The following is a 24,756-nucleotide window of genomic DNA, read 5'->3' as shown; positions in this document are numbered from 1 at the left end:
CTACAAGACAAACAAACTGAACTGAAGGTGAACTTTGCTTCTTATGGGCTCGTTAAGGACAGAGCAACACACACACACACACATACACACACACATACACACACTTGCACAGGCTCAATATACAAGCACAGGTCGAAACAACTGAAGCACAGCAGGGATTTGTCTGCTCTCCGGAAACTTCTGCAGTCCAGGGAACACAGCCAGTGTGTGTGTGTGTGTGTGTGTGTGTGTGTGTGTGTGTGTGTGTGTGTGTGTGTGTGTGTGTGTGTGTGTGTGTGTGTGTGTGTGTGTGTGTGTGTGTGTGTGTGTGAGTGAAGGGAGGCCTGCATATGGAAAACACACACTGTCATTTTCTGGTGTAATAAACCTTTACAGCTTTATGCTCATTCATAAAACCACTGCAGCTCTTCTTCTTCTTTCCTCCTCTTCTGGAACTCGTCCTCCCCTCTCTGTATTTCGTCTCCTCCTTGTTATCCCTCCCTCCTTGTCTCTTTTGTTCTTCTGTAACGGATTCTTTTGTCTTTTTCTCCGACTCGTTGATAATCAATGCAGAGCAGAGATTCGTCTGGAGATAGAGGTCGTGATTTGTGTGTGAGAGTAAAAATGTCCTAAATGGTTTATTTTTTTTACGCCAAGCAGTTTTCCAGATAAAGCTGCAGAGAGTGTTGCTCATTTGTGTGTGTGGATGATTTTCTCCTCTGAGTGACATATAAAACCATTTTTAGTGCTGACCGAACACTTCAGCTCGGACTGATCCAGAAGAATCAGTCATGCCTACATTTATATTCCTCTCTTGCTGGTTGTTTGTGGAAGAGATCTTTTATTTCTTCTTTTGGTTTGAATCAAACAGATAGTGCTGGAGCTTTTTGTTTTTAAGAGCTATAAGCACGACAGCTCGCCCGGGATCACCATAACTGCACCAAGTTCATCTTTGTCTTTCAGTGGTCATGCAGTGACAGTTTGGACGTGCTCTAGTTTTTTGGCCTGGTTTGAGGGTTATTGAGAGTCTTCTGTCTGGGAGTAAGCCTGTGATGAAAAGTCTGTGAAAATCAGTTTGAACCCTGAACACTTCTAAACCATCTTTATCCTCCATAAATCCTGGATCAGTGCCGAGTTCATAGTGACTTTATGAATTCATCACTTCCATCTCTGCAGACTCCCCCGTGCTCTTCTATAAGCCGGGGTTTGTATCAAAGACCCCTCACCCCCTCTTTCACCTCATCCTCCCTCCCTTCATACATCCTCTGGCCTCCTGTTTGGCCCCAAGGCCTTCGTACAGACTTTGGATCACATTAAAAATGAATTTCCTTTTCCTCCTGGTGTCAGTTTTTGTGTTTTAAAGTGCTTAAAGAAACAGAATTTAAAATACTCCAAGTGCAGATGTGAAGTCTGGCTTCCGTCCAACTCTTGTTGCTTCCATGCATCTTTATCAATATCCAGATATCTGCAGATTGTCAAAGCAACTTTTGCTGCAAGATAGTCCAACCCCTCAACCCCTGCAGCTCCAGTTGGACTCCTGAAACTTCTGCCCAAGTTCTGCAACACCTGTCGATTCCCGTTGTTTCCACATGTTAAATTTTATCTTCAACTTCCTCACAAACTGTAATGTCAACTAGGGCTGCAGCTATGGAATAATTTAGTATTCGAGTATTCTACTGAAAATCCCATCGATTAATCGAGTAATCGGATAAAATACATTTTTGTTTAGTTAAAGAGCAGTTATTTTTCAAATGAAATTTTTTCTCTTTAAGAAATAGAATTTTCTGATACAGCATGTCAATAAGAGAACTTTCTTTGGTAGCTTCAAAATTTGTAAACACACTTTGACACACTTTTTGTGCCTTGTACATCTCATCAAATGTCCCGGACCCAAATGGCACCTGTTTTGTAGAATGACCCATTAGTCTCCAAACTCCAGAAAAGAAGCCAGATTTGTTGCTAGTTGCTATTTTGTATAAGAGGTAGCTTGAGGGGTCTGAAAACTCTCTTAATATGGCCTCAGCTTTATTTGAAATACCACTCTTTGATCTTTTTTAGAATTAAACGATTCCTCGAGGCGGAGAAAATTACTCGAGTAACTTTTGTAATCGAGTACCTCGAATCATTCGAGGAATCGTTTCAGCTCTAATGTCAACACAAACGCTGCAGCATCTATGAAACTCAAGATACACTGATAAGACTCCAGCAACAATCGTGCAACTCCTGTAACACCCATACAACTCCTCTACCTTTCATTTCACCCTGGAAATATTTGACATATCCTGCTTCTGTTTCTTCTTTATGACTTCTGTAACACCCATTCAACTCCTATAGCTACAGTCTTACTCCAGAAACTTGTGGCAAACTGCATCTGTCTTACAACTCCTGTAACATCTCTGCAACTTCAGCAAGATCTATTTGACTTCTGTTACATCAATAAGACTCCAAGAATACCCTTGCAACTCCTGTTACACCCTTTGGACTCCAGCAAAATAGTCTTTTTCACAGGTTGTACAACATTTTTGTGACTCCAGCTTCAACCTGGCTTCCAGAATTTTTAAGTCCTGCTTTTTCTTTTCAACTCTTGCAGAATCTATGCAACTCATGTAACATCCAGGAAAGTTAAAAAAAAATCATGCAATTCCTGTAGAATCCATGCAACTTCCTTAAAACAAGCTGAGTCTTGCAGCTTCAGTCTGACTCCTGACATCTTTGCAACTCCAGTAACGTCCTTGCAAATTCCTGTGACATCCATGCGACTCATATAGCTTTAATCTGACTCCTAAAACTTTTGTCGATGTCCTGTTTGTCACTTAAAAGTTAGGGTCTGCATGAATTTCCATTACTTGTTAGTAAACACAAATTCAAACTGGGCTCCTCCTTGGCTCAGTGCCAGCGGCAGCGCACACCCTGTGCCTCTGATGGAAGCTACGTGAACACATTCACTAGCCCAGCAACCACCTGTAGCATCACGTTTGTATGTGGGAGAAACTTGACAGCCGTGCACCAGACTTGGCATTTTAGCACAAGCTAATCACTGGTATTTGACACATACCTGATTAGCAGAACACTAACTCATGCAGCTCCTTGTCCCGAGCTGCTCTGCAAGTTCTTGGAAGTGAGTGAAATTCAAGCCAAGCTTTATCTGTTTGGCGTTTTGTTTCAGTTTGGTTGTGGTAGCTCGGGATAGCTTTGTCCACTTGCTAATCAACACACAAAGTCACTTGCGCACTGGGTGTGCTGTGATTGGCTGATGTAACCACACTTACTGTCCTCCCAGAAACCTTCCATTACAACCAAAACGTCAACATACAGGCTGAGGAGAGGGTTAAAGGCAGACACAGACACTGACACACATGTATAGAGGCCAATGGGAGACAATTGAGCAGGATAATTCATGTAAAAGTTAACATTCTATATTTTTTGGGAAAATCCTACAGACGCAACTATTAAACTCAGCGCAATTCTTATCTGACCCCTTGTTTAAGTTGTTTTGCAACGTCTGTAATATCCACTGAACTCCAGTCACATCAAGTAGACTCCAGAAAATCTCCATTTACTGTAGAAATAAGGGTTTGGAGTACTTCCTCCTGATTCTGATAAGTGGAAATAAATGGAGGCTGTCTTTTACTTTTTTTAATACACAACTAGACCTTTCATTACCACAAGGGAGCTACCTTTGAAGTTTACCCTAAAGTTGACCTAGCGCTGTTGGCCTTGTATTTGAATTAAGCCAGAGCACATTCCCCTTTATCTTCTCTGAAACCTGAAACTAAATGATGTTCCATGTCTCTAAAAGTTGTTGAAAGGGTTGGGAATAATAAGCTGAATTTAAAGACGATGAGTCAGTCTGTGGGGCAGGAAACTTCAGTTAATCTCAGATGAGATCTGAGGCTCATTTATCTTCAATTTCATTTTTACCAGCCGGCTAAAACTCTCAGTGTCGCCCTCACTCAGACTCTCCTAGGCCCAGGATTTGGGATTAAAGTCTCCACAAACTCTGAAGTCATATTTGGCTGATTTCATTGGTGGGAGTTTACACTATCTGCAGCTCCTGAACAGCTCCCTGCTGACAGGAGGTTACTGTGCTGCTCCACACCTGGAATCCAGCTGCTGCTACAAACGGCAACGCACTCAAACACACCGTTGATCAACTGTTCCCACTCTTTTACTCCGTTCAGCCAAGTCTTCAATCCAAAACACACATAGTCCAGTTTCCAAAGTTTCCACTCCTTAGACACAGAGATCCTCTCAGAGACTTAGGAGCCACAGTGTGTTAATGCAACTACACCATGACAGGGTTTTATATGCACATATTTTTTTTTAGGATGAAATGTTTTAGTCCATTTTTTTTTGCCACCCTAAAGCATTACCTGGTCCTCCACTTTGGTGACACAGCAGCTGCTTCATTGATTTTCATTAAATTTGCTTGAGATATCACATAACTTCAGCTTGGGAGTCTCTGACTCATCAGCAGCTGCAATCATTGGATCATAAACTTGAGATAAGTCGATTTTTGACCAATGCCTCCAGCAGTTCCATGAGCTTCACTTTGCATACCCTGCAGAGAGGCTGATGTTGAATGCGGTTAAGTGTACCATTTAAACATTTAACCATATATCGTCATTAAATATGGGCATACCAACATGCAAATACTTGGTTTGACATCCCTCTGCAGTCTCGTAGAGCTTCAAGCACGATTTCTAGACATAAATCTTGTTAGTGTGTTTTTGAATTACATTTATTTCCATGTTGAATTGCTGACATGTATTTGATGGTTAATGTGGAGAAACATGGGAAAAGGGACTGGGAGTACATACCTCAAATGTCCCTTGAAAGAACCAAACAAAGGACACTGTGGTCTTCAGCTATGTGTCCTAACCACTAAGCCGGTGGATGTACTGTACTTCAGACTGTTCCTCCGCCTTTCTCTTATTAAATTCTGTGTTTGCATCCTCCATGGGGACATAAAAGGAAGTGCAACTTTATGGGCAAAGCACACACACACACACACACACACACACACACACACACACACACACACACACACACACACACACACACACTGTTGTGTAGTTTTAGGTTTCTTGCTAATGCATTGTTTCAGCGGGGTTAGAGGTTCAATGTGGTTTTATGATGCACCAACGTGTTCCTGGACAACATGGGCCTTTTTAAAGTTATATTAACGCATAGTTATACACAAATGGCACTCATAGTCTGTTTAAAACAAGAAAAAAAAAACATCCAAACGTCTTCAAATCAGATGCGTTTTTAAAATATTCACTCTCTGTAAAGTGTGTCGTGATAAATAAATCAGCTTTTCATGCCAAAACTGGTTTCCAAACCAACATACGTATGCATATTTCTAGTGATAAGATGGGTGTTCATGGGGTTTCCTTGGCCTTTCCACCCAGCCTCCAGTGGACACTCAAGGAACTACAGGTTTTTGCACATCTGCATTAGTTTTGAGTTTCAGCACCAGAGGTTGCCGGTTCGTGACTCTTGAGAGAATTCATTTAATAAAGGATAATTGCAAATCTTGTTTGGTTGTTGACCTGTTACGTTGACTCTATCCATCAGTGGACAACAACAAATAGACGTCTGCAGAAGGGTAAGTAGCATTTTAGTTTTTACTTTTTATTTAAGTTTTTATCTTTTCTTTCAAAAAGTAGCATCAATGATTAGAACCTAAAACTTTTGCTGTTGGATTTTTTCATCTGGGGAACTTGGTCAGCAGCTGGTTCAAAGCCCTGTGCACACCAGAAGTGTATATTTTGCACAAAGATTTTGCACATTTTTTATATTTTTCAAACTTACTCTTTTTCAATGCACCAGCAACGTTATTTCGCTGATTTTTCCAAAGTTTCACATGTGATGAGTACACATCCGACCAATCAAGCTCTTGTTGTTGACATGTCAGATACCAAAACATTCAACATGGCAGACTGCTTGATTGTGCAACCGGTTCTTTCCGAGAAAAGACATGAAAACTACAAAAACTATCATAATGGAAACATTTGGAGGAGTTTGCTCCTGATGTGCATAGACAGAGTCATCTCAGTTTGCCTCAGAATTTTTCTTTAATGTTGCTAATGTGAGCTTATTAAGTAACAAGCTAACTAGCTAGTTAGCTAGAAAGCATACTTGCTACTCTAGCTAGCTTATATTCTGAGATAGCTTGCCAGGCTTGTAAAGAAGATTAAAAAAGAGAGATTTGGAGAATAAAGTCCAATTAAGATTGTATTGTATAAGATTTTAGTAAACACAAAAGAAGTTAAACCATTTCTCCGATCTACCGCCATAACTATAACTCAAATTTCCAACAGCTGCTGGTAATATCTGAATGTCAATTATTTAATTTAGATGAAAATGTCTTTATGTAAGACAGAACTGAGTCATTTCATATCCTCGTGGTCAGATTTAGCTGCATCAGTCATGTAAATGAAGCACAGGAGAGCTGATTACAGTCTTCTCTTATTACCTCTCAAACGTAGATGTGCAATCATTGGAAAGAGCAATCGCCAAAGTGCTGAGTATTCCCTGATACGCCTCAGGTGAAGATAAGCTCAAGGTAAGTTGGACTCTTACTACTTCTTCTTCTACTTCAGCCAGATGTAAACTATAAACAAATGATTAGATAGAAAATATGCTAAGTTAAGATTTCCAACAGATTCCTGAATTTTCCTGCTAGCGGTGTCTTTCCAGTTACCAGGATCTGGTTTTATTTATCCCGGCTTTCAAATTCTTGTCTCTAACATTTCTGTCTTAACCCCAACACCACAAGAGTCACTGTTTTATATTTGTGGGGAATTTTCATGCATTTATTTTCGGTCCCAGTGACTGCGGCCAAATATGTTGAGAAATAATCCGAAATCCAATAACTAATTTTGTAACGTGACACATGCTGCTTAACCCTTAAAAGAATGCTATCCATGCAGTTTTAATGAGCTGCTCCAAAGCTGAACTAATTAGGAAATCTGTGCATCATCTGCATAAAGTTCAAACACAACCTGACTCAGGATTGACCCGTTCACAGTCAGAGTTACGACTTATTATGAAATCTGGTTTAATTTATCTGTTTACACAATGTTGGAACATCTGACTTTAAATAAATCACGTCCCGCTCCAGCTGCACTTCTGTTTGTAAATTTCCACTGACAAATTACTTTCTGATAAAGAGAATCTGATGCAAATGTGGCCATAGTCTGAGCCCGCAGCCGCTCGCAGAAACCGTATCCATGTCTTCATTCAACTTGTTTTGAATACACCAGATGTCCACTGAGACTGGGCTTGCTGTCTGCCATGCAAATCAACAGGTGGGTCCAGTTTAAAACGAGCTTGCGGTGAAACAGTTGGGAAACAAAAAGGCCAAATTACAAACAGGAAATTCTCTTCAATGCAAAAGCAAGAGGGGATGGTTTGATGCAACAACTGGAGTCACACACTGATGGCCGAGGTGTGGAAAACTAATGAAGAGCTCGGTTGAAAAGATCTATGACTAAACCTCAGGTAAAGACTTGGTAAACTAACAGGTGTTGGGTCATTGATACTTTGCTGTTTGTCATCTAAGTTCTAAGCCTGTGAAACATTGCTCGGTGACATAAAGCAGCTGCATTTTCTCTACTAGAGTAGCAAGAAGCGTAAAAGTTGACGACCAATGTTGATCTTTTTTTGTCCCTCTGCAGGCACCAGAACACAGTCTGAAGATGAATGGGTCTGAAGCAAACTCCACCTTTGGTTATGACGATTATATTGACTTCGAGTATGAGTCCAATTTGTACTTTTACGGACTTTCAGCCTTGTATGCCTGCAACTTTTTGATTGGACTGCCTGCAAACATTTACGTGGTGTACCAGATAGTCGCTGGAGGTAGTGGAGCCGTGGTCTCTGAGTTCTTCGCCTTGAACTTGGCCGTAGGCGAGGCCCTCTTTTGCATCCTCTGCATTTATACCTTCATTCATTCCCTGCTGGAGATAGATATGTACATAGGGTTTACTTTGGTGTATGTATTGATGCAGCTCATGTTCATTTCACGACCCATCTTCCAGGGATGGATCTGCCTGGAGCGGTACCTGGCTGTGGTGCACCCTACAATCTTCCTTAGGTAACATATCAAACCTCATTCCTGACTTTACAGAGCACACCAGGTAACTTTGTTTCACAACAGATAAAATGACGCCTTTGTTCTTTGATACCCCCTACCCACAGGCTCAAACCGCTCCGTTACAGGCTGCCATGTTGCGCCGTCACCTGGCTGGTGATTGTGCTGGACAGCACTGCCAGCTCCTTCTTACTTGATGGCCTACTCGCAATCTACCTGCTCATGTCCAAGTCTGTCTTCCTCCTGGTGCTCATGATGTACTGTGGTGTCCATGCTCTCTGTGTGCTGATGAAGCCCAAACCAGGTGATGGGCTCCGTGAACGAGAGAACGGCATGAAGAGAAAAGCCTTTAAGATCATCATGATCACCCTGGCCTTCTCCATCGTGACACTGTCCATCAAACTCTTCGTCATGGGTCCAATTCTGTTGTATGGATCCTTTAAGGCTGTTACCAGGGTCATTCTGTTTTGCATGTCCGTCAGCATCCTCAGCGGGTTCATCCCTCCTCTGTTGTACCTCCATCGAGCCGGGAAACTGCCCTGCATCAAGTTCTGAACTTGTGTCCAGGAAGTTAGAAAAGTTTCACTCAAAGTTCTAGTTTTTCTTTAACTCTCCCTGATCTTGAAAGGTACACCAACCTTGTGTTAGTCAAGTGTTTGACACTGAGAAATTTGTATGCTACAGTCAAAGCTCATTTTGACAGAACACAAAAATCCTTATTTCTCTGAAACACCAGTTCCCTCTGATTCTGTTCTATAGTTCTTCAGTTTCATTTAGCAGACGCTCTTGTCTAAAGTGACGTACAACACAATCAAGAATTTAGACAGAAGGAAAACCTAGTTAGTGCTTAGTGTTTAAGTGTTCCCTGAACAGATGAGTTTTCAGACATCTCTTAAAGTAGAAACGGACTCTGTGGATTGTATAGAGCAAGGTAATTCATTCCACCATTTGGGCACAACAGAGGAGAAGAGTCTGGCTAGTGATTTGGAGCCTAACTGGGCTGAGAGCAACAGACATCTTTCACAAGCAGAGCGTAGTGGGTGAGAAGGAGTGTAGACCTAGATGAGGGACCCGAGGTAGGCAGGAGCCATTCTTGTCAATATTTTGTAAGCCAGAAGAAGAGCTTTGAATTTGATTCAAGCTGCCACTGAATGAAAAGAGATTAAAAGCTGGGTGACATGTGCTGTGTGCTGTTAAAGACAAGACATGCTGCTGCATTCTGGGTAATCTGCAGAGGTTTAAATGTACACGCAGGGAGATCTGCTTGGAGGGAGTTGCAGTAGTAGATGCGTCATATCACAAGGGCCTGTACCAGAAGCTGTGTGGCCCGTTGTGTCAGGTAAGGTCTGATCCTCCTGATATTATTTAGGGATTCACCTGATGACAGGGGTCCCATTGTGGTTGGGGTCAGTTGTGATCTTGCAAAAAGTGTAGAACCATATAATTCTTTTTTGGGTCACGTTCAGCTTGCAGACCCCGCCCCCAAAAGTTCTTTGATCTTTGGAAAGTACTGCGCCCTTAGCAAGAACTTTTCAGGGGGATAACTGAGTACCCAGATCTAGATTTAGACCATAGTCCCTGGGGAAAGTTCCTGGGAAAGTGGGAAAACACCTTTTCAGGTCACAGCTTTGAGAGACAATCCACCAAATGATGAGATGACCCAAAGTGAGGTAATTTCCACTCGATCTTTGAAGTGCTGTAGCAGTACTTTCAAAGTTGTGCAGACTACTGCGTAATGTTCTTCTCAAACATAGATGTCACTTTTTCTGGCGTATGATGTGTGAACATCTATCTCAGGATGTGTTTGAACAGAGAGCCATGACTCGTGACTCGTCGCTGCTTTATTCTTCAAAGTTAGAAATAAATATTTCTCCAGTTAAAACACTCATTTGCAGAAGGCGATGAAGGGCATTATTCATGTCATGAGCTGGTATCATGAAAACCCAGATCACTTGGGACCGCAAACATTCAGGCTGCAGCTTTATGTAACACATCTAAAAATCCTGTTAAGTGCTAATATGAGGCCGTATATGGGAGGAAAAACCTGCTCTGACACTTCACAGGAATGAAAATGCTGCGATATTCACAAGCTGCTTTGATTGTCGAGGTCAAACTGAGAGCAGCAGGTTCAAGCAACCTCAGATCTTCACACACTCACACTTTCACACATATACACAGCTCTACATACATCCTGCTGCACACACACTCCATCCTTTGCTCCTTGATGTTGCAGTAACATGATGTAACAGCGGGCCCGGATGACTCCCATGGGTGCTGGTTAGTCGACTTAATGGACTGCCACAGCTCGCTTCAAAGACTCGCAGGGTAAAGAGAGTGAGGAGCGGTGGGGAGGAAGAGGAGGCTTAAGAAGAGCGGAGAGAAACACAAGGGTGAAGAAGTCATCGACTGAGTTGGCCTCAGCGATGCAGAAGTTGACAATGCTGTTCTGCTGTTGATCCATCAACTCCTTAAATCAAACTCCTGATTGGTCGGAGCATGTAAGGCCTTAAAAAGACTTATAAGTAGAAAACTTTGACTTTGTTAAACAGTTACAATCCCTGTTTGAGACACTTAGAGAATAAATAAAGATTATAACCCAAAGATTTTCCAAACTGTTTGATTCTTCCTTTCATCTTTGGCTGTGTGGTAATGACATATGGTTTAGTCACTTTTGGTTTTGCATATTTTGAGATCTAAATAATTTAAAGCTGCAAAAAGTTTTGGATCGCTCCAGTGTTAGCCTCAGCCAGCAGCCTGAGGCACAGGGTATTACAGCTGAAACTTTAAAAAAAAAATAATCTTGTTTTTGTCCCTTGACAGACCATTTTTGAACCATATTGTCATCATTCACCATCAGATCAGATCAGATCAGATATCCTTTACCAATCCCCAAGGGGAAATTACTCTATAAGGGATGGGAGAAAAAAATAAAAAATCAATGTAATCAAATAATCAATATGATTTTTTTTGTTTGACAATATCAAAATCAGGGTTCTTTGTCAAAAAATTGATTATTTTTTCAAATTCAAATTCTTCATTTCAGTCTTTGTTTATAAACTGGATTGGAAAAAAGTTACCGGTTTTCTCCAGCAGAGGTTGAAATGTTTCTCTCTGATTCATGTGATGTGCATTTTATGGGAAGATATGGCTCCCAATATGGTCTGTGGACATTATCATCATCATTTATCTTTGTCACATGGTCTGGTGTTAAAAAAGCAAACTGAAAATCGCAAAAATCGCAAATATCAATGAATTGCAATTTAAATTGAACAGGCACCCAAAAAATGGTAAAAGAATCCAACCACGAGAATAGCATATTGTCCCAGCCCTATGTATTATTATCAGAAGTTATAACTTAACCTAATTTTTCATTTACCCCTTAATGCCTGAATTAATTAATAATTATAAAAATAGATTGTTTTATGTGTTTTTGCATTCTTACAGGACACACAACAGTTATAACTAAGTTATATTATAAATATAGACCTCAGAAGTTCATCCCCTGATCAATATATTATAAAATAGTGGATCTGATACAATCTTTGGTATGTGTAGAGAATGAATCAATAGGTAATAATCATAGACCGTAAAAAAATGGACGCCCCCTTGCTCAGCTCGAAGTGAGGTCTCCACAAATCTGCTTCCCCTGGTGGCTGGCTGCAGTATAGGTTAGAAAATCTGGCTTTCCAGCCATTCCAGATGGGCTGTGGTCAAACTTTAAAATATTATTACATTACAAATTATAATTATTATTGAAGATATCATTTGGCTGCCTTGTATTCAAGTCCTCTTTTTCCAAAAAGTTTTGTTTTCAGTAGTTATGCAAGGTTAAAAACGAGGCTTTACATAACGTTAAACGATGATTGACAGCTGCCGTTCTTGTGTATTTTTTTCTGGGATTGTAAAACATGTCTGGAGGTAGAGTCAAGAAGTGATTAGACTCAAAATAAAGAAAATAATAATTATTTTTGTCACCCGGCTCCACTCAGATTTTCCCAGAATCCCTCATCGTCTCTACTGCGCAGACTCTGGCTGCAATTGCTGCCAATGGCTGCGCCTGTGACGGGGTATTTTGGCTTCAAAACCGTACTATGGTAAATGGCGGAGCCACGCTGTCCACTCTATATACAGTCTATAGTAATAATGGGATAAAAAGGTCATTTCAGCTGCATCAACACCTGACAGGGTATGATGCAAATTTGCAACAACAGGCATCAAGCGTGTTTATTTTTTATGTTAAAGATCTTATCCTTTGAATGGGTGTGTACGTGGTTTGTAGCCTCAAGTGGTCACTTGAGGAACTGCAGTTTTATTTAAAGTTATTTTTTAGGCTTTGTGTGCTTTTATTCAGAAGACAGAACAGTGAATAGAGTAGGCCACAGGGTGAGAGTAGGAGTAGAGACTGACATAGAAAGGGGGCGCTAGTTGGAGTCAAACCCAGGCAGACCACTTGAGAGGTAGCCTCATTGAGCATGCAGTTTGTATCACTTCCCCCATTGACTTCATTGTCTGTTTACATGTCATGTGCGGGGCTATTTGTGTTGATCTAGTACAAAGGCAAAGTGATGGCCTTGGATCACCACTTTGACTCCTCCTTTTACACAGATGCTTCTGAGTAAAACCACAGACAGCAGAGGAAATGGTTGAATAGGAACTTGGAACACCCAAATGTGGCTGTAGCCAAACAGAGGAGACTCTGAACCTACTGCCTGATCCAAGTTTCTAACCTTCTAACATGAAACTACAAACGAAAAGCGCCTTAAACCAAAGTCTTCTTGACCCAACCTATGCAACTTATGAAAACCTTCATTAAAAGAGAGTAAAACTGAGGAGTGAAGCTCGCGTAAGTAGGAAATACTTGAGGAAAGAAATAAAGGACACAAGGGGAGCAGGAAGGAGAGAGGAAGAGGAGGCACGTGGCTGAAAACCACAAACTGTTCTGTGCTGAGTTCAGATCTTTTGATCAGGCTGCTAACTGCCTGCAGACTCTGCGGCTCGGCAGGCTCGTAGGTTTCCACGACTGCTGGCTGAACACACATGGCACACACAAACACACACATGCCATTCAAAAACACACACACACACGAGTGGCAGGTGAAGCTTAACATCAAGGCTATAGTCAAACACGCACCATGTGTTCAAACATGCACTGCAGAGGAGTTTGCATGTGTGTGTGTGTTTGATGTTCTTTATGGAAGCATCTTACAATAATACATGAAAGTCATCGTGAGTGGCTCAGCCGGGTTTGTTTGACTGTTTTCTCCCTCGGCTCTGTTATATGTCACTTTCTACACATTTCCTCATAAAACAAACAAACCTTCCTTATTTTATTAATTTTCTGTTTTACTGTTTTCACTAAAAGAAAGAACAACTGGAAAATAGCACATAAAATGTTCACTGAGTGTTTGACATTTAGGAGACACACTGTGTGTGTCTGTGAATAAGAGATGTGCATATGGACATAATGATACCCTGCATAACAAGCAGATAGAATTACACACACACACATGCATGCAATCATAATGGTACACTTGTTTGCACGCATGCACAAATTTAGGGGCATATAAAACACACACACTTACCCACACAGTACATAAGAATGTAGTAAAGACTAGCAATCATGATACGTGAGGAAACCTGCATACAAATCTTAAGCAAAGTCTTTTTTGTGACATAACTGAATTCCCTTTAAAAAACTAAGGACCAATCCCAATTCTACCCCTTAGCCCTTTGTTTTACATGTGCACTTGTAGTGAAGGGGTGTTCAGATTCTCAACCTTACTTGAAACTAAGGGGTATGACACATTTCCCATGATATCTATATTTTCTTAATTGGGTATCCGTTCCTTTGCCTCTTCACGTTAATATAAGCCATTTCTCAGAAACCTCCTCGGAAGCATTACCCTGCTGGAAGTAGCCAACAGAAGATGGGTACACTGTGCTCATAAAGGGATGGACATGGTCAGCAACAATACTCAGGTAGGCTGTGGACTTTAAACCATGCTCAGTTGGTACTAAGGGGCCCAAAGTGAGCCAAGAAAATATCCCCCACACCATTACACCAGCAGCAGCAGCCTGAACCGTTGATACAAGGCAGGATGGATCCATGCTTTCATGTTGTTGACACCAAATTCTGACTCTACCATCTGAATGTGGAGCAGAAATCCAGACTCATCAGACCAGGCAACGTTTTTCCAATCTTCTATTGTCCAGTTTTGGTGTTGCTGTGTGAATTGTAGCCTCAGTTTCCTGTTCTTAGCTGACAGGAGGGTCACCCGGTGTGGTCTTCTGCTGCTGTAGCCCATCTGCCTCAAGGTTGGACGTGTTGTGTGTTCAGAGATGCTCTTCTGCAGACCTCGGTTGTAACCAGTGGTTATTTGAGTTACTGTTGCCTTTCTATCAGCTCCAACCAGTCTGTCCATTCTCCTCTGACCTCTGGCATCAACAAGACATTTTGACCCACAGAACTGCCGCTCACTGGATACTTTCTCTTTTTGGACCATTCTCTGTAAACCCTAGAGATGGTTGTGGGTTAAAATCCCAGTAGATCAGCAGTTTCTGAAATACTCAGACCAACAACCATGCCACGTTCAAAGTCTCTTAAATCACCTTTCTTCCCCATTCTGATGCTCAATTTGAACTGCAGCAGATCATCTTCACCATGTCTACATGCCTACATGCAGTGAGTTGCTGCCATGTGATTGGCTGATTAGAAATTTGCGTTAACGAGCAGTTGGACAGGTGTGCCTAATAAAGTGGCTGGTGAGTGTGTGAGTGAGAGATGCGGTACATCGTATGTCTGTTTGCTGTGAGTTTGTCACCCTAATTTGACATCCATTTATCATCACTTTGTAAAAACGTGGGTTTTTTTTGGAAGAGAACAAACAGTCGCTGTGCCCACAACAGCCAGCAAGCATCAAGGGGTGATGACATAGCGGGGATCGAGTGGTGTCTCATTTCTAAGACGTTTTTTTACCCCTTCCGCTTGACCCTCTGTTTTAGGGGCCTGACAGAGGGGGAGATGAAGGGGTAAGATGAAGGGGGGAGGGGTATGAATGATAATTGGGATTGGCCCTAAATATTAAATATATGCAGTTCTGTCACTGTCCACTGGAGGCTGTCTCTGGCAGTAAGTCAGTCTCAATTCTAAAGCAGCCTAAGAATTACAGGGAGGGAGAATAAGGGGTGTGGTCTCTTTTACAGGCTGTCTGCAAGTGTCTTACGCTGTATTTTAAGCTACTGTCTCTTTAAAACCCTTCAAAGCACTCTGGAACTCTGGAACTCAACATTCTAGAATTTTCCTCTAAAGGTTAAGGAACAGGAGGCCTCTGATTGGTTAGATTTAATTCATGATGCTTTTATAAAGACATTAATCAATCAGATTGAGCAAATGTTGTATTGTATGGTCTAAGTTTTCAATATCAGTCTGGTAAACCAGGACAACAACATGGCCTCTCTGCAGCATTGTTCCCAGTCCTGGCTGTGATATTTTCAGCCGTCTGTCTCTGCTCCTTTCTACTTGTAAACACTCGTAATTAACATAAATATGTATCAGCATCCTTTGTGTATCTTACGGCTGAGTGATAAATGTGTGAGGCCTCGTTTGGTTTTCGACTGTTTTGATTTTTGCGGTTGTGGGAAAGGATGAAGCAGGATTTTGCAGAAAGCAGCTGCTTAGCGTCAGTTTCTCACACTGTAACTCTCCCAGTACAAATATGACACTGGGTTTCATCAAGAAAAGACAAACAAAGAAAAGGTTCCTGGTTATCATCATCAATCTTCCACAGATCATTTACTTTCAGGAACAGGGACAAAGTAGGCTCTGCTTAGTGTAAGGAGCTCTGACCAATACTAACAACATTATAGTTATCACAACAAGGTTTTTGATTATTGAAAATAATAATATTAATAATGTTTAACACTGACAGCATTATAATTTCGAATGTCACAATGTCACTAACAGCATCACGTAGTACTTCCCTTTAGGTTAGGTAGGATTTCAAATGAATATTTTTTTTTTTTAAGTGAGTAGAAAGAAGAAAATTGTTGTAAAATAACTACAAGAGATACAGAATAAAGAAAAAATAGAGTTAACAAAGATAAAGAATAAATCAAAAAGTGAGTAATGAGTAAAGAAAACAGGCAAAACCCAAAGAAATAAGAAAAAAGACAAAAAATATATAGAAATATAAAAAAGGAAAGTAAACGAAACATTTTATAATTGGCAAAAGAAGAAAAACAAATTCTTAAAAGTGATTAAGAAAGTAAAAAAAGATAATGAAAAAAATTGAAGAAATATCAATAAAAAAGAGAAAATTATAAAGGAAACACTGAATTTTACAAGAAATAAAACAATAAAGCAAACAATTTTTCAAAAGGAAAAACATAAAATAGAAAATAAAGATTTAAAATTGAACAAAGCAGGAAAAAATATATTTAAAAAGTTATGTTAATAGGAAAGTGATAAAAAATACTTTTGTGATAATTCAAATATAGAAATAGGAAAAAATAGTGGAAAAAAAATAAAAAGGAAAAACATAAAATAGAAAATGAAGATTTAAAAGTGACAAAGCAGGAAAAAATATATTAAAAAATTATGTTAATATGAAATTGATAAAAAAAAATACTTTTTAAAAAGTGATTATTAAATAATAGAAATGAGAAAAAAATGGAGGAAAATTTTTAAAAGGAGTAAAAAAAGGAAAAATGTGAGAAAAAAAGTTTAAAAAATGAACAGTGAAAAATCAAAGATGTATAGAAAAATAATCAGCAAAAAAGATCAAGAAAACAAACACTTGTTTTCTTGATTTTTTTGGAAAATGTTTGAGAAAAGGGTTTTCCTGTGAACAGGTTCATGCAGTTTCAGACACACACACACACACACACACACACACACACACACACACACACACACACACACACACACACAGAGTCACAGTGTAATTCATTTAGCACTGCTTGACTTCCTGCACAGTGTGTCGTGTTTGATGTTAAAATTAAAGCCATCGATCAACGTTTGGCTCTTATTAAAGGTTCCCCCCAGTGATGAAACTGTGTGTGTTAGTGTGTGTGTGTGAGAGTGTGTACCTTTCTCTAACCTTACATCTCTGGGGTCAAGCTGTGTGTATGTTCTGATTTAGTGTTTGCTCCACGCTGTCCTCTGACATGTTTCTGTTTGTCCGTTGCATCAAGAACAAAAAAAAACAAAGAGAATTCACACCTTAAACAATAGTGACAGAAAAATGTAAAATAAAGAGCTCCAGATGTGTCGAAAATAAAAAGGGAGGTGTGAATGGTAGAAATGGAACAGCAGAGTGACAGAAACCTCCAAAAAATGTTTGGGATGAGGAGCGGTTGAAGAAAAGGAAGGAAGGACATGAAAAAGAAAAAGGAGGAAGTGATTTGGCTGTCAGTTTGAGGCCGAGATACACGAGAGGATGACAAATCAACACAAACAGACCGACACATGTAGACGAACATCTGAGCCAACATAAAGTCAGACATGTGTTTGTGTTCCACGCTTTTTCCACTCACACACACACTCTCTGGGTGGATGTTTACCCTGCAGCTTCGCCCACATCTTGACTTTTTCCACAATCCTTCATATTTCAGCACATATTATGTGGACGGTAATGGTTTTGACATTTATTTTGTATTTCCTCGTTTCAAACAATGGTAATCAATGAAACGTTGAGTCTGCGTGGTGCTCAGGATTACATAAACCGTGTGACGTAGCTGTGATGGCACACATTCACAAAACTTATAGATACTCAGACTTAAAAAAAGGAAAGGAGCAAACCCGCTTCTTAGTTTTCTGTCTCAACGCCAACACCCCGTTTCTTTGTGAATAATCGATGGTTATCTTTGACACGTCGTGCGTCATTCCCTCTTGTTGACATCCTCAGTGATTCAGGTGTTTCTGTTAAACCAATCAGAGAGCAGGGTGGCCTGTCAGAGGTTTCCTGCCTGCGGTGTTCCCTCTTTTCGCCCCCCTGATAAAAGCAATTTTTCTGAATTTGTCACGGATTGTAGAAGCTTCCAGGTCGCAGAGACATCACAGGTCAGGACGTCTGAGACTGAGAGTGTGGGTCGTTGTAATGCCTCTCTTTTTCTGCTGCCTGATTAAAGTTCATGGTTCTGATAATCAAAAAGACCTTCATTAAGAAAACTGAAGCCTGTGCAACTTCAACTGCAGTTCCTTGAGAGTCCTCTAGAGGCTCTCCATCTGTGAGTCACTCCCTATTGAGCCTTAAGTTAAAATGTCCAGCTTTAGGTCAGAAATAAACATGTCAGCATCCTGGTTACAGAAACAATTCTGCACTATATGGCTCATTTCTCTCTTCATGACAACCATACAGGCTAAATTTTTCACGCTGCATGTCTCTTTAAGACACTTCAAAGCACTCAGTTACCTTACATTCTGGAATGTTCTGAAGATCAAAGGGTAGAACAGAATGCAGAATTCATATCAAGCAGCAACCTCATGGAGTGCTACAAACTGCAGTTCCTAGAGTGTTCACTTGAAACTGACTGCAGAAACAAAGAAACATAAACAACAACATTTAGATCAAACCAAAAAGTTGTTAGTTTTTTTTCCATTAAAAAAAGAAACATGTGACAACCTGGTTGAAAAGAAAACAAACAAACAAACAAACAAAAAGTTTGCTTGTCTGTAGCTAATTTTTTTCAGTCATGACTACCATACTGGCAGCATTTATCATGCTACATCTCAGCTACTGTCTCTTTAAGAAACTTCAGCGCACTCTACTGCATTCCATTTACATCAGAACTGGGAAGTGGGGAGTGGGAATGACATCATCTGCGAGTTGAAAACGTTTCATTTGCCAAGTTGGAAAAACTTGCCATTACAGCGATAATTCTGTTTGTAAACAATGAACAATACTACATATACAACACTAGTCAGAAATTCTAAAATAAAAACAATATAACAGGAGCTTAATTACTGTTTACATCCAGGGCAGCCATCTTGGATCGTAAACTCAGGGGTGCACCATAAGATTCCGGAATGCACTGCTAAAGAGATCAACAGAACGGAAGGGGGTATCACATTACAGTGTGTGTGTGTATATATATATATATATATATATATATATATATATATATATATATATATATATATATATATATATATGTATAGTGTGTATATATGTATATATATATATATATATATAGTGTGTATATATGTATATATATGTATATATATATATATATGCTAAAAGCTGTGATTCCTTGAGTGTCCACTAAAGGCTGTCCACTTAAAGTTAGCAACCACAAGCACACCAAGTCAAAAAACTTGATTTTTCAAAAAAAAAAAAAAAAAAAAAAAAACAGAAAATGCTTGCAACTTGGTTCAATAAACAGTGATCAAAGAGCTCGTTTTCCTTATTTATCTATTATTTTAGTTATTTTCGTAGTTATTAAACTTAGAAGTTTTGCTGGAGAAAGGTGTGGCTAATTTGATTGGCTTCAAAAGGATTTACATTTTCATTTCCTGTAAACAGCTTTTTTAAACCTTTATTTTTGGAAAGGGGGTGGGGGTGGGGGTATTTCTGATCACCTTTTTGTCTGTCTTAAAGTCGTCAAATACAAAGTTCATCAACCAGCTGAATTTTGTGTTTATTTGTTTGCAGGTGAAACACAACGGTCTCATTCAGGACATGAACCACCCAACTGCAGGACGCATCACTGTACCTGGTTAGTACACACACACACACACACACACACACACACACACACACACACACACACACTTACTCTGCTTCCCATGATGCCCCAGTTGTCCTCCAGCCTTGTGTGGAGTCGTCTATTCACCGCCTTAACAATATCCTTTTCTTTGCTCTCTTCTTTCCAGTTCCCTCCATCTCTGTTTTGTAAACAACACTAGTGTGTGTGTGTTTGTGTCTAAGTGTGTGTGTGTTGTGTGTACCGCAGAGGTTTAATTGAGCATGAAAACGTGCAGCTCAGGACATTCATTGGCCCGCCTGTCCACTGCATTCCTCTGGTTGTATTTGTGTGTGTGTGTGTTTGTGTGTGTGTGTTTCAATGCCAAGAAATAGCTGAGAACAAACAGTAAAGAAGTGTGTGTCCATTAATAGAGGAGACGGCTGATGTTATATAATGAAGAGTAAGAATCAAAGGATTAAATATGACGGGTAGATAGTTTTGTCCTGATGATGCAGCACTTTGAGTTTGGACTCGGTAACCTGAGTTAAAACAAAGAACGGGACTGAATTTTCTCTTAAAGACGTTAACGTTCATCAGTTTGGTCTTCTAGGCTTTTTATTATTTCTAATAATTTATTTCTAATCTGTACTGAAGTTTTTGTTATATACTTCAAACACCAGAGGAGGTTTTAAACCTCTTAATGCTCAGTTTGGGTGTGTCCTTTTTAATTCAAATAAGCTTCCTATAGCTCCGCCCCTTTTTCAGTGCAGCACTAACATACCATCTTGAGAGCATGCCCAGGTTGTATGTTTGAAGCAGAGTCAGACTTAGATGCTGAAGAAGCGGATAGTAGCATTAACCAAGAATGAAGAAAGACGTCTCTGAATCGTTCTGACTCTGGTTTCATGCCAGATTTGGAGCTCAGTGTTATGTATATTTGTGTGTGAAAGCACATATCATTTGTTTATCTACGTTTGATTTTATAACTAAGTGACAGATATCACAATGGGAACAAAAACGCAAATTACATCTCGATACAGCTGAGAGACCTTCACATCCTCGGGGTTCCTACCTCATTAATAAAGAGGAGCTTTAAAGGTGAGGCATCACTAAAAGGGCCCAACTTGTGATGTCACAAGTTGAGTGGATTCAAAATTATCAGACATTCGTGGGTTAAAAACAATGGATTATTTCAAGTTTATTGTTTCAGTGAAGATTCCAGACACCCAAGTCTGTGAGCGAAACTACTGGGAAAAGGTTTTTGTTTTTTGTTTTCTGTTTTTTTCGTAATGTGTCCCCCCCAATATTATTTAGTGTTACCCTGTGAGGCCATTAGCGTTAGGGTAAGGACATTTCTCAGGAGCGTCAGACCTAACTCCTCAAAGAAGGAGCTAGTTTGATAACCCCAGCCACGTGTGAGCTCTGGTTGCCCATCTGACCTATCGATCTAAAGGCTAATTTATGCTTGACGCATCTGCGGGTCCGTGTGGCTTCATGTGGCTTTGTGCGGACAAATGATGTCATTTTTTCGCACCTACTACCCCTTACGCAATCCTTTTTACGTGGAAATTTCTACATTGTGCACACTCGAAAATTTCTAACCTGACTGGGGGAGAGGCCCGGACAAGACGGTGAAGAACAGGATCTCCTAGTAGTCAAAGTGCAGAAATACAGGCATCTGTATGGCCCTTCACCTAGGGATCACCGTGACAACCAGGTGGTAAATAATCCATGGTGCGAAATTGCGGCCACTCTCGGCAGGGAAGAGAAATTGGAAAAAAGTCTCAGGGATAGATATGTTATGTTGTAAACATAGACTGTATAAAACATGGACGAAGCACCTGTGACGTCACCTGTCTGTTCCTGAAACTGTGAAATGAAGCCTGTCCGCAGACGCAGCCACATTCCCTATGACGCCCGCTGTGAGTTTTTCTTCGAGCAGCTACAGGGCACCTTGCGGTTACGTGACCTGAGAAGGAACCTCTGATTGGACAACCAAACGATCCTAATAACATCTAAACCGCAGAGATAGAAGAAATTGACTCACTGTACCGATAGTGAAATCAGCGTTTTAGACCCAAGACGTTTTTGAACCAGGCTGTAAATGTGTTTTTTAATGCCGTAAAAGTCTGTTTTTATGTCTGGGTGTGTACGTGACCAGTCTTTTCTGCAGCCAGCCTCAAGCAGATTTTCGAAAAACAGCAACTTTTGGTACTTCTGCATAGGCTTCATTTCTGCTGACCTGATGTTGCCCCTTGGTTGTAAACAAAGGCAAACTTCTTTGACTCTGGTTTAGTACTCTGGTAGACGTACATTTGTGATACACCACCCCCTGCAGTTTGGGAATAGACACCAACAGACGCCGCGCAGGATGTTAAAGAATATAAAAGCCCCACTCGTTCTCTCACGCTGATCTCGTGCCACTAATTTCTGCGTGTCACATTTGCTCGAAAAACACAGCACAGCCTTTAGGCCCTGAGGAACATATAGAGCCATGTGTTAAGCTACCAAGCTTACCAGTAGAGGGCGCAGTTGGTTTGGTATCTTCAATTAGTGCTCGCTCTTTCTGAAAATTATTTTTACAGGTTTGGTAAGTTCATAAAGTTTGTTCTTTTAATGCTTTTTTTAACTCATAGAACTGCTCTGGGTGTATTTGGACAATTTTATATCAAAGTTTTAGCAAAAAATACAAGAAAATATCAAAAATCTGAACAAGAAGGTGTGATTTTGCATCCTTTTATTGTTCCAACCACAAATTGGATTAGAAACCAAAAAGTAACACATGATGACATCTCATAAAGCTCAAATGCTGATAAAACATGCACCAACAAACAACGATTTTGCAATACAGATTAAATAATGAATTTCAAAATAAAAGCGTACATTAAAATGAAAGACAATAAGGTGATGGAAACTCAGCTCGTGATAGATACAACAAAGTAAAAATGTGATGTTACATAATCTTATTCATTAATTATTTGTCCTCACACACACACATACACACATACACACACACGCACACACACACACACACACACACACTGACACACACACACACACACACACACACACACACTCATACACACACAGTGGCTCTGACACTTGTTGAGTGTCATTGGAGGGGAAACAGGTTGCTAATGGGGTGAAAATAGAAGCACTGTTCACACACACACACAAACCGACACAGTCATGCATGAAACCATGATCCAGGCAGACACACACACACACACATACACACCCATATGGTCATGTGATCATGCACGTGTGGCCTCATACACACACACTCGCACACACTCACACACACAGACTGTGAGAGTTCAGCTCATTAGTGCTGCTCTTTAAAAAAACAGATGATTGTTGTGAGTTTCCTAAAATAAACTTTTGTTCGCTCAGCTGTCGACTCCTTCATCCTCAGATCGGCTCCGACACAACAGAGCTGTTGTACGTCCACATGGGAATGCAGGGGGGCAATATTAGGAATAATCTGAAGAATTATCTGAAAAGTAATCTGTGAAGTTTGGTCTTTGGATCTCTCAAAGAATTTAAAGTTTCTTCTGACGCTTTCCCTCTATATGAGAATCAAAAATCAGTGCCTGTCCTGATGAGCGGCTGATGTTGTCGGATGAGATCTGAAGTGAAAGCGAGTGAGATGGAGAGGTCAGAGGCTTCGTCACTGATCATCGTTGCATCTTTTTCTCATCATCACCCTCTTCATCTCTGTCTCTTTAATGAGTCCCATCGGCTCCGGGTTACATCCATCTTTGATTATCGCTCCTTTTCAGGCCGAGGTGAAAAAGTCAAGAGTTTCTTCCGCGCAAAAGTCAGGAGTTGAAAGAAAGAGACATGAGGGATGAGATCAGCATAAAGAAAGAGAACCAAAAAGATACTTAAGTGAAACTCTGAGATAGAGGTGCAGTTGGTGTTGTGCGTGAACCATAAACTGTATGATACATGGTGGTTGTTTGTATGATGTCACCCATCTGTTTCTGATATGGAGTTTTAAGGTCTATCATCGGCAGAAGATGCTAATTCAACCTATCTTTATTTGGCCCCTGATTATTTCTGTCTCCTCAGGCCCGGCTGTCCGTTTCAGCGGCTTCACTCCAGCCGGGCCTACACCCCCTCCTCTGACTGGCCAGCACACGGTGCAGGTGCTTCGAGACACCCTGTGCTACAGTGATGATGTCATCAAAACACTCCTGGAGACGAAGGCGGTGGCTCAGAATGAACTGTCCTGATTGGCTGAGAGCGAAAGGAACTTAACATCAGAGAAAGCCTTCTGGAAAGATCTATCAGCAATAATCTATTGTGGAAAACGTTGAAAATACTTTAAAACACTACCATTTTGATTTGTACTTAAAGGTGCTGCTGAGTAAAAAGTATTTTTATACAATCCTGAAGTAACATTTGACAGTATTTATGATTTTTGATAAATTTACGAGTATTTGATCTCTGCCTTCAACCATTTGACTCCTAAAAAAATTTGAAGCACTCCTGATTTTGGATTTTAATGTCTTCATTATCTGCCTGTATGTCATATTTTGCACTCCAGAAATGTCTGAAGAAATGTTTTATTAGCAGCTGCTATTTTAATAAAATGGTATCATTATTGTATTGATGAAAATCACAAAATCCATTTTTTTTCTTTTACCCGGCAACTGATTCTTTTTGTAAAGATTTTTTGTTCTTCAGAGTTTCTCTTGGTGTGTTTAAGCCAATCTTGAAATTTCACAAGATGAGACCATGTTGAATCTTTCTTTTCTCAACCAAAGATTTTGTTGCTTCTCATATTTTTCTTATGCTAGATTTTCTGGCTGGTGAACTCTTTCAGACACAAAGCAACAACGATAACAAAAACTGCACTGGTTTTAAAGCAGTGGGGTTCCTCAGGGCTCTATGGTTGGTCCTCTAAATTTTCAGTCAATTTCTGAGTTATCCCAGCTTGTAAAATCAAAAGTAATGAGCAGCTGGAGTGTGTGTCATTCCTCATG

The 24,756-nt window shown here is 40.2% G+C and overlaps 1 protein-coding gene across 1 annotated transcript in view; it reads left to right on the top strand.

The window, feature by feature from the left end:
• The window catches only part of sugct (succinyl-CoA:glutarate-CoA transferase), a 63,531-nt gene extending 39,115 nt beyond the window's left edge, over positions 1 to 24,416 (top strand). Inside the window, exons 13-14 of the mRNA XM_074693574.1 lie at positions 19,732 to 19,795; positions 23,840 to 24,416. Coding sequence (XP_074549675.1) covers positions 19,732 to 19,795; positions 23,840 to 24,003 — 228 coding nt within the window. The 3' untranslated portion in view covers positions 24,004 to 24,416. The remainder of the gene's footprint in view (positions 1 to 19,731; positions 19,796 to 23,839) is intronic.
• The last annotated feature ends 340 nt before the right edge of the window (positions 24,417 to 24,756 follow it).

Source organism: Halichoeres trimaculatus, unplaced genomic scaffold, assembly GCF_033239565.1.
Source record: "Halichoeres trimaculatus isolate MK-OKI-2021-1 unplaced genomic scaffold, fHalTri1.1 fHalTri1_scaffold_18, whole genome shotgun sequence".
Classification (NCBI taxonomy): domain Eukaryota; kingdom Metazoa; phylum Chordata; class Actinopteri; order Labriformes; family Labridae; genus Halichoeres; species Halichoeres trimaculatus.
This window is presented reverse-complemented; position numbering and strand designations above follow the sequence as displayed.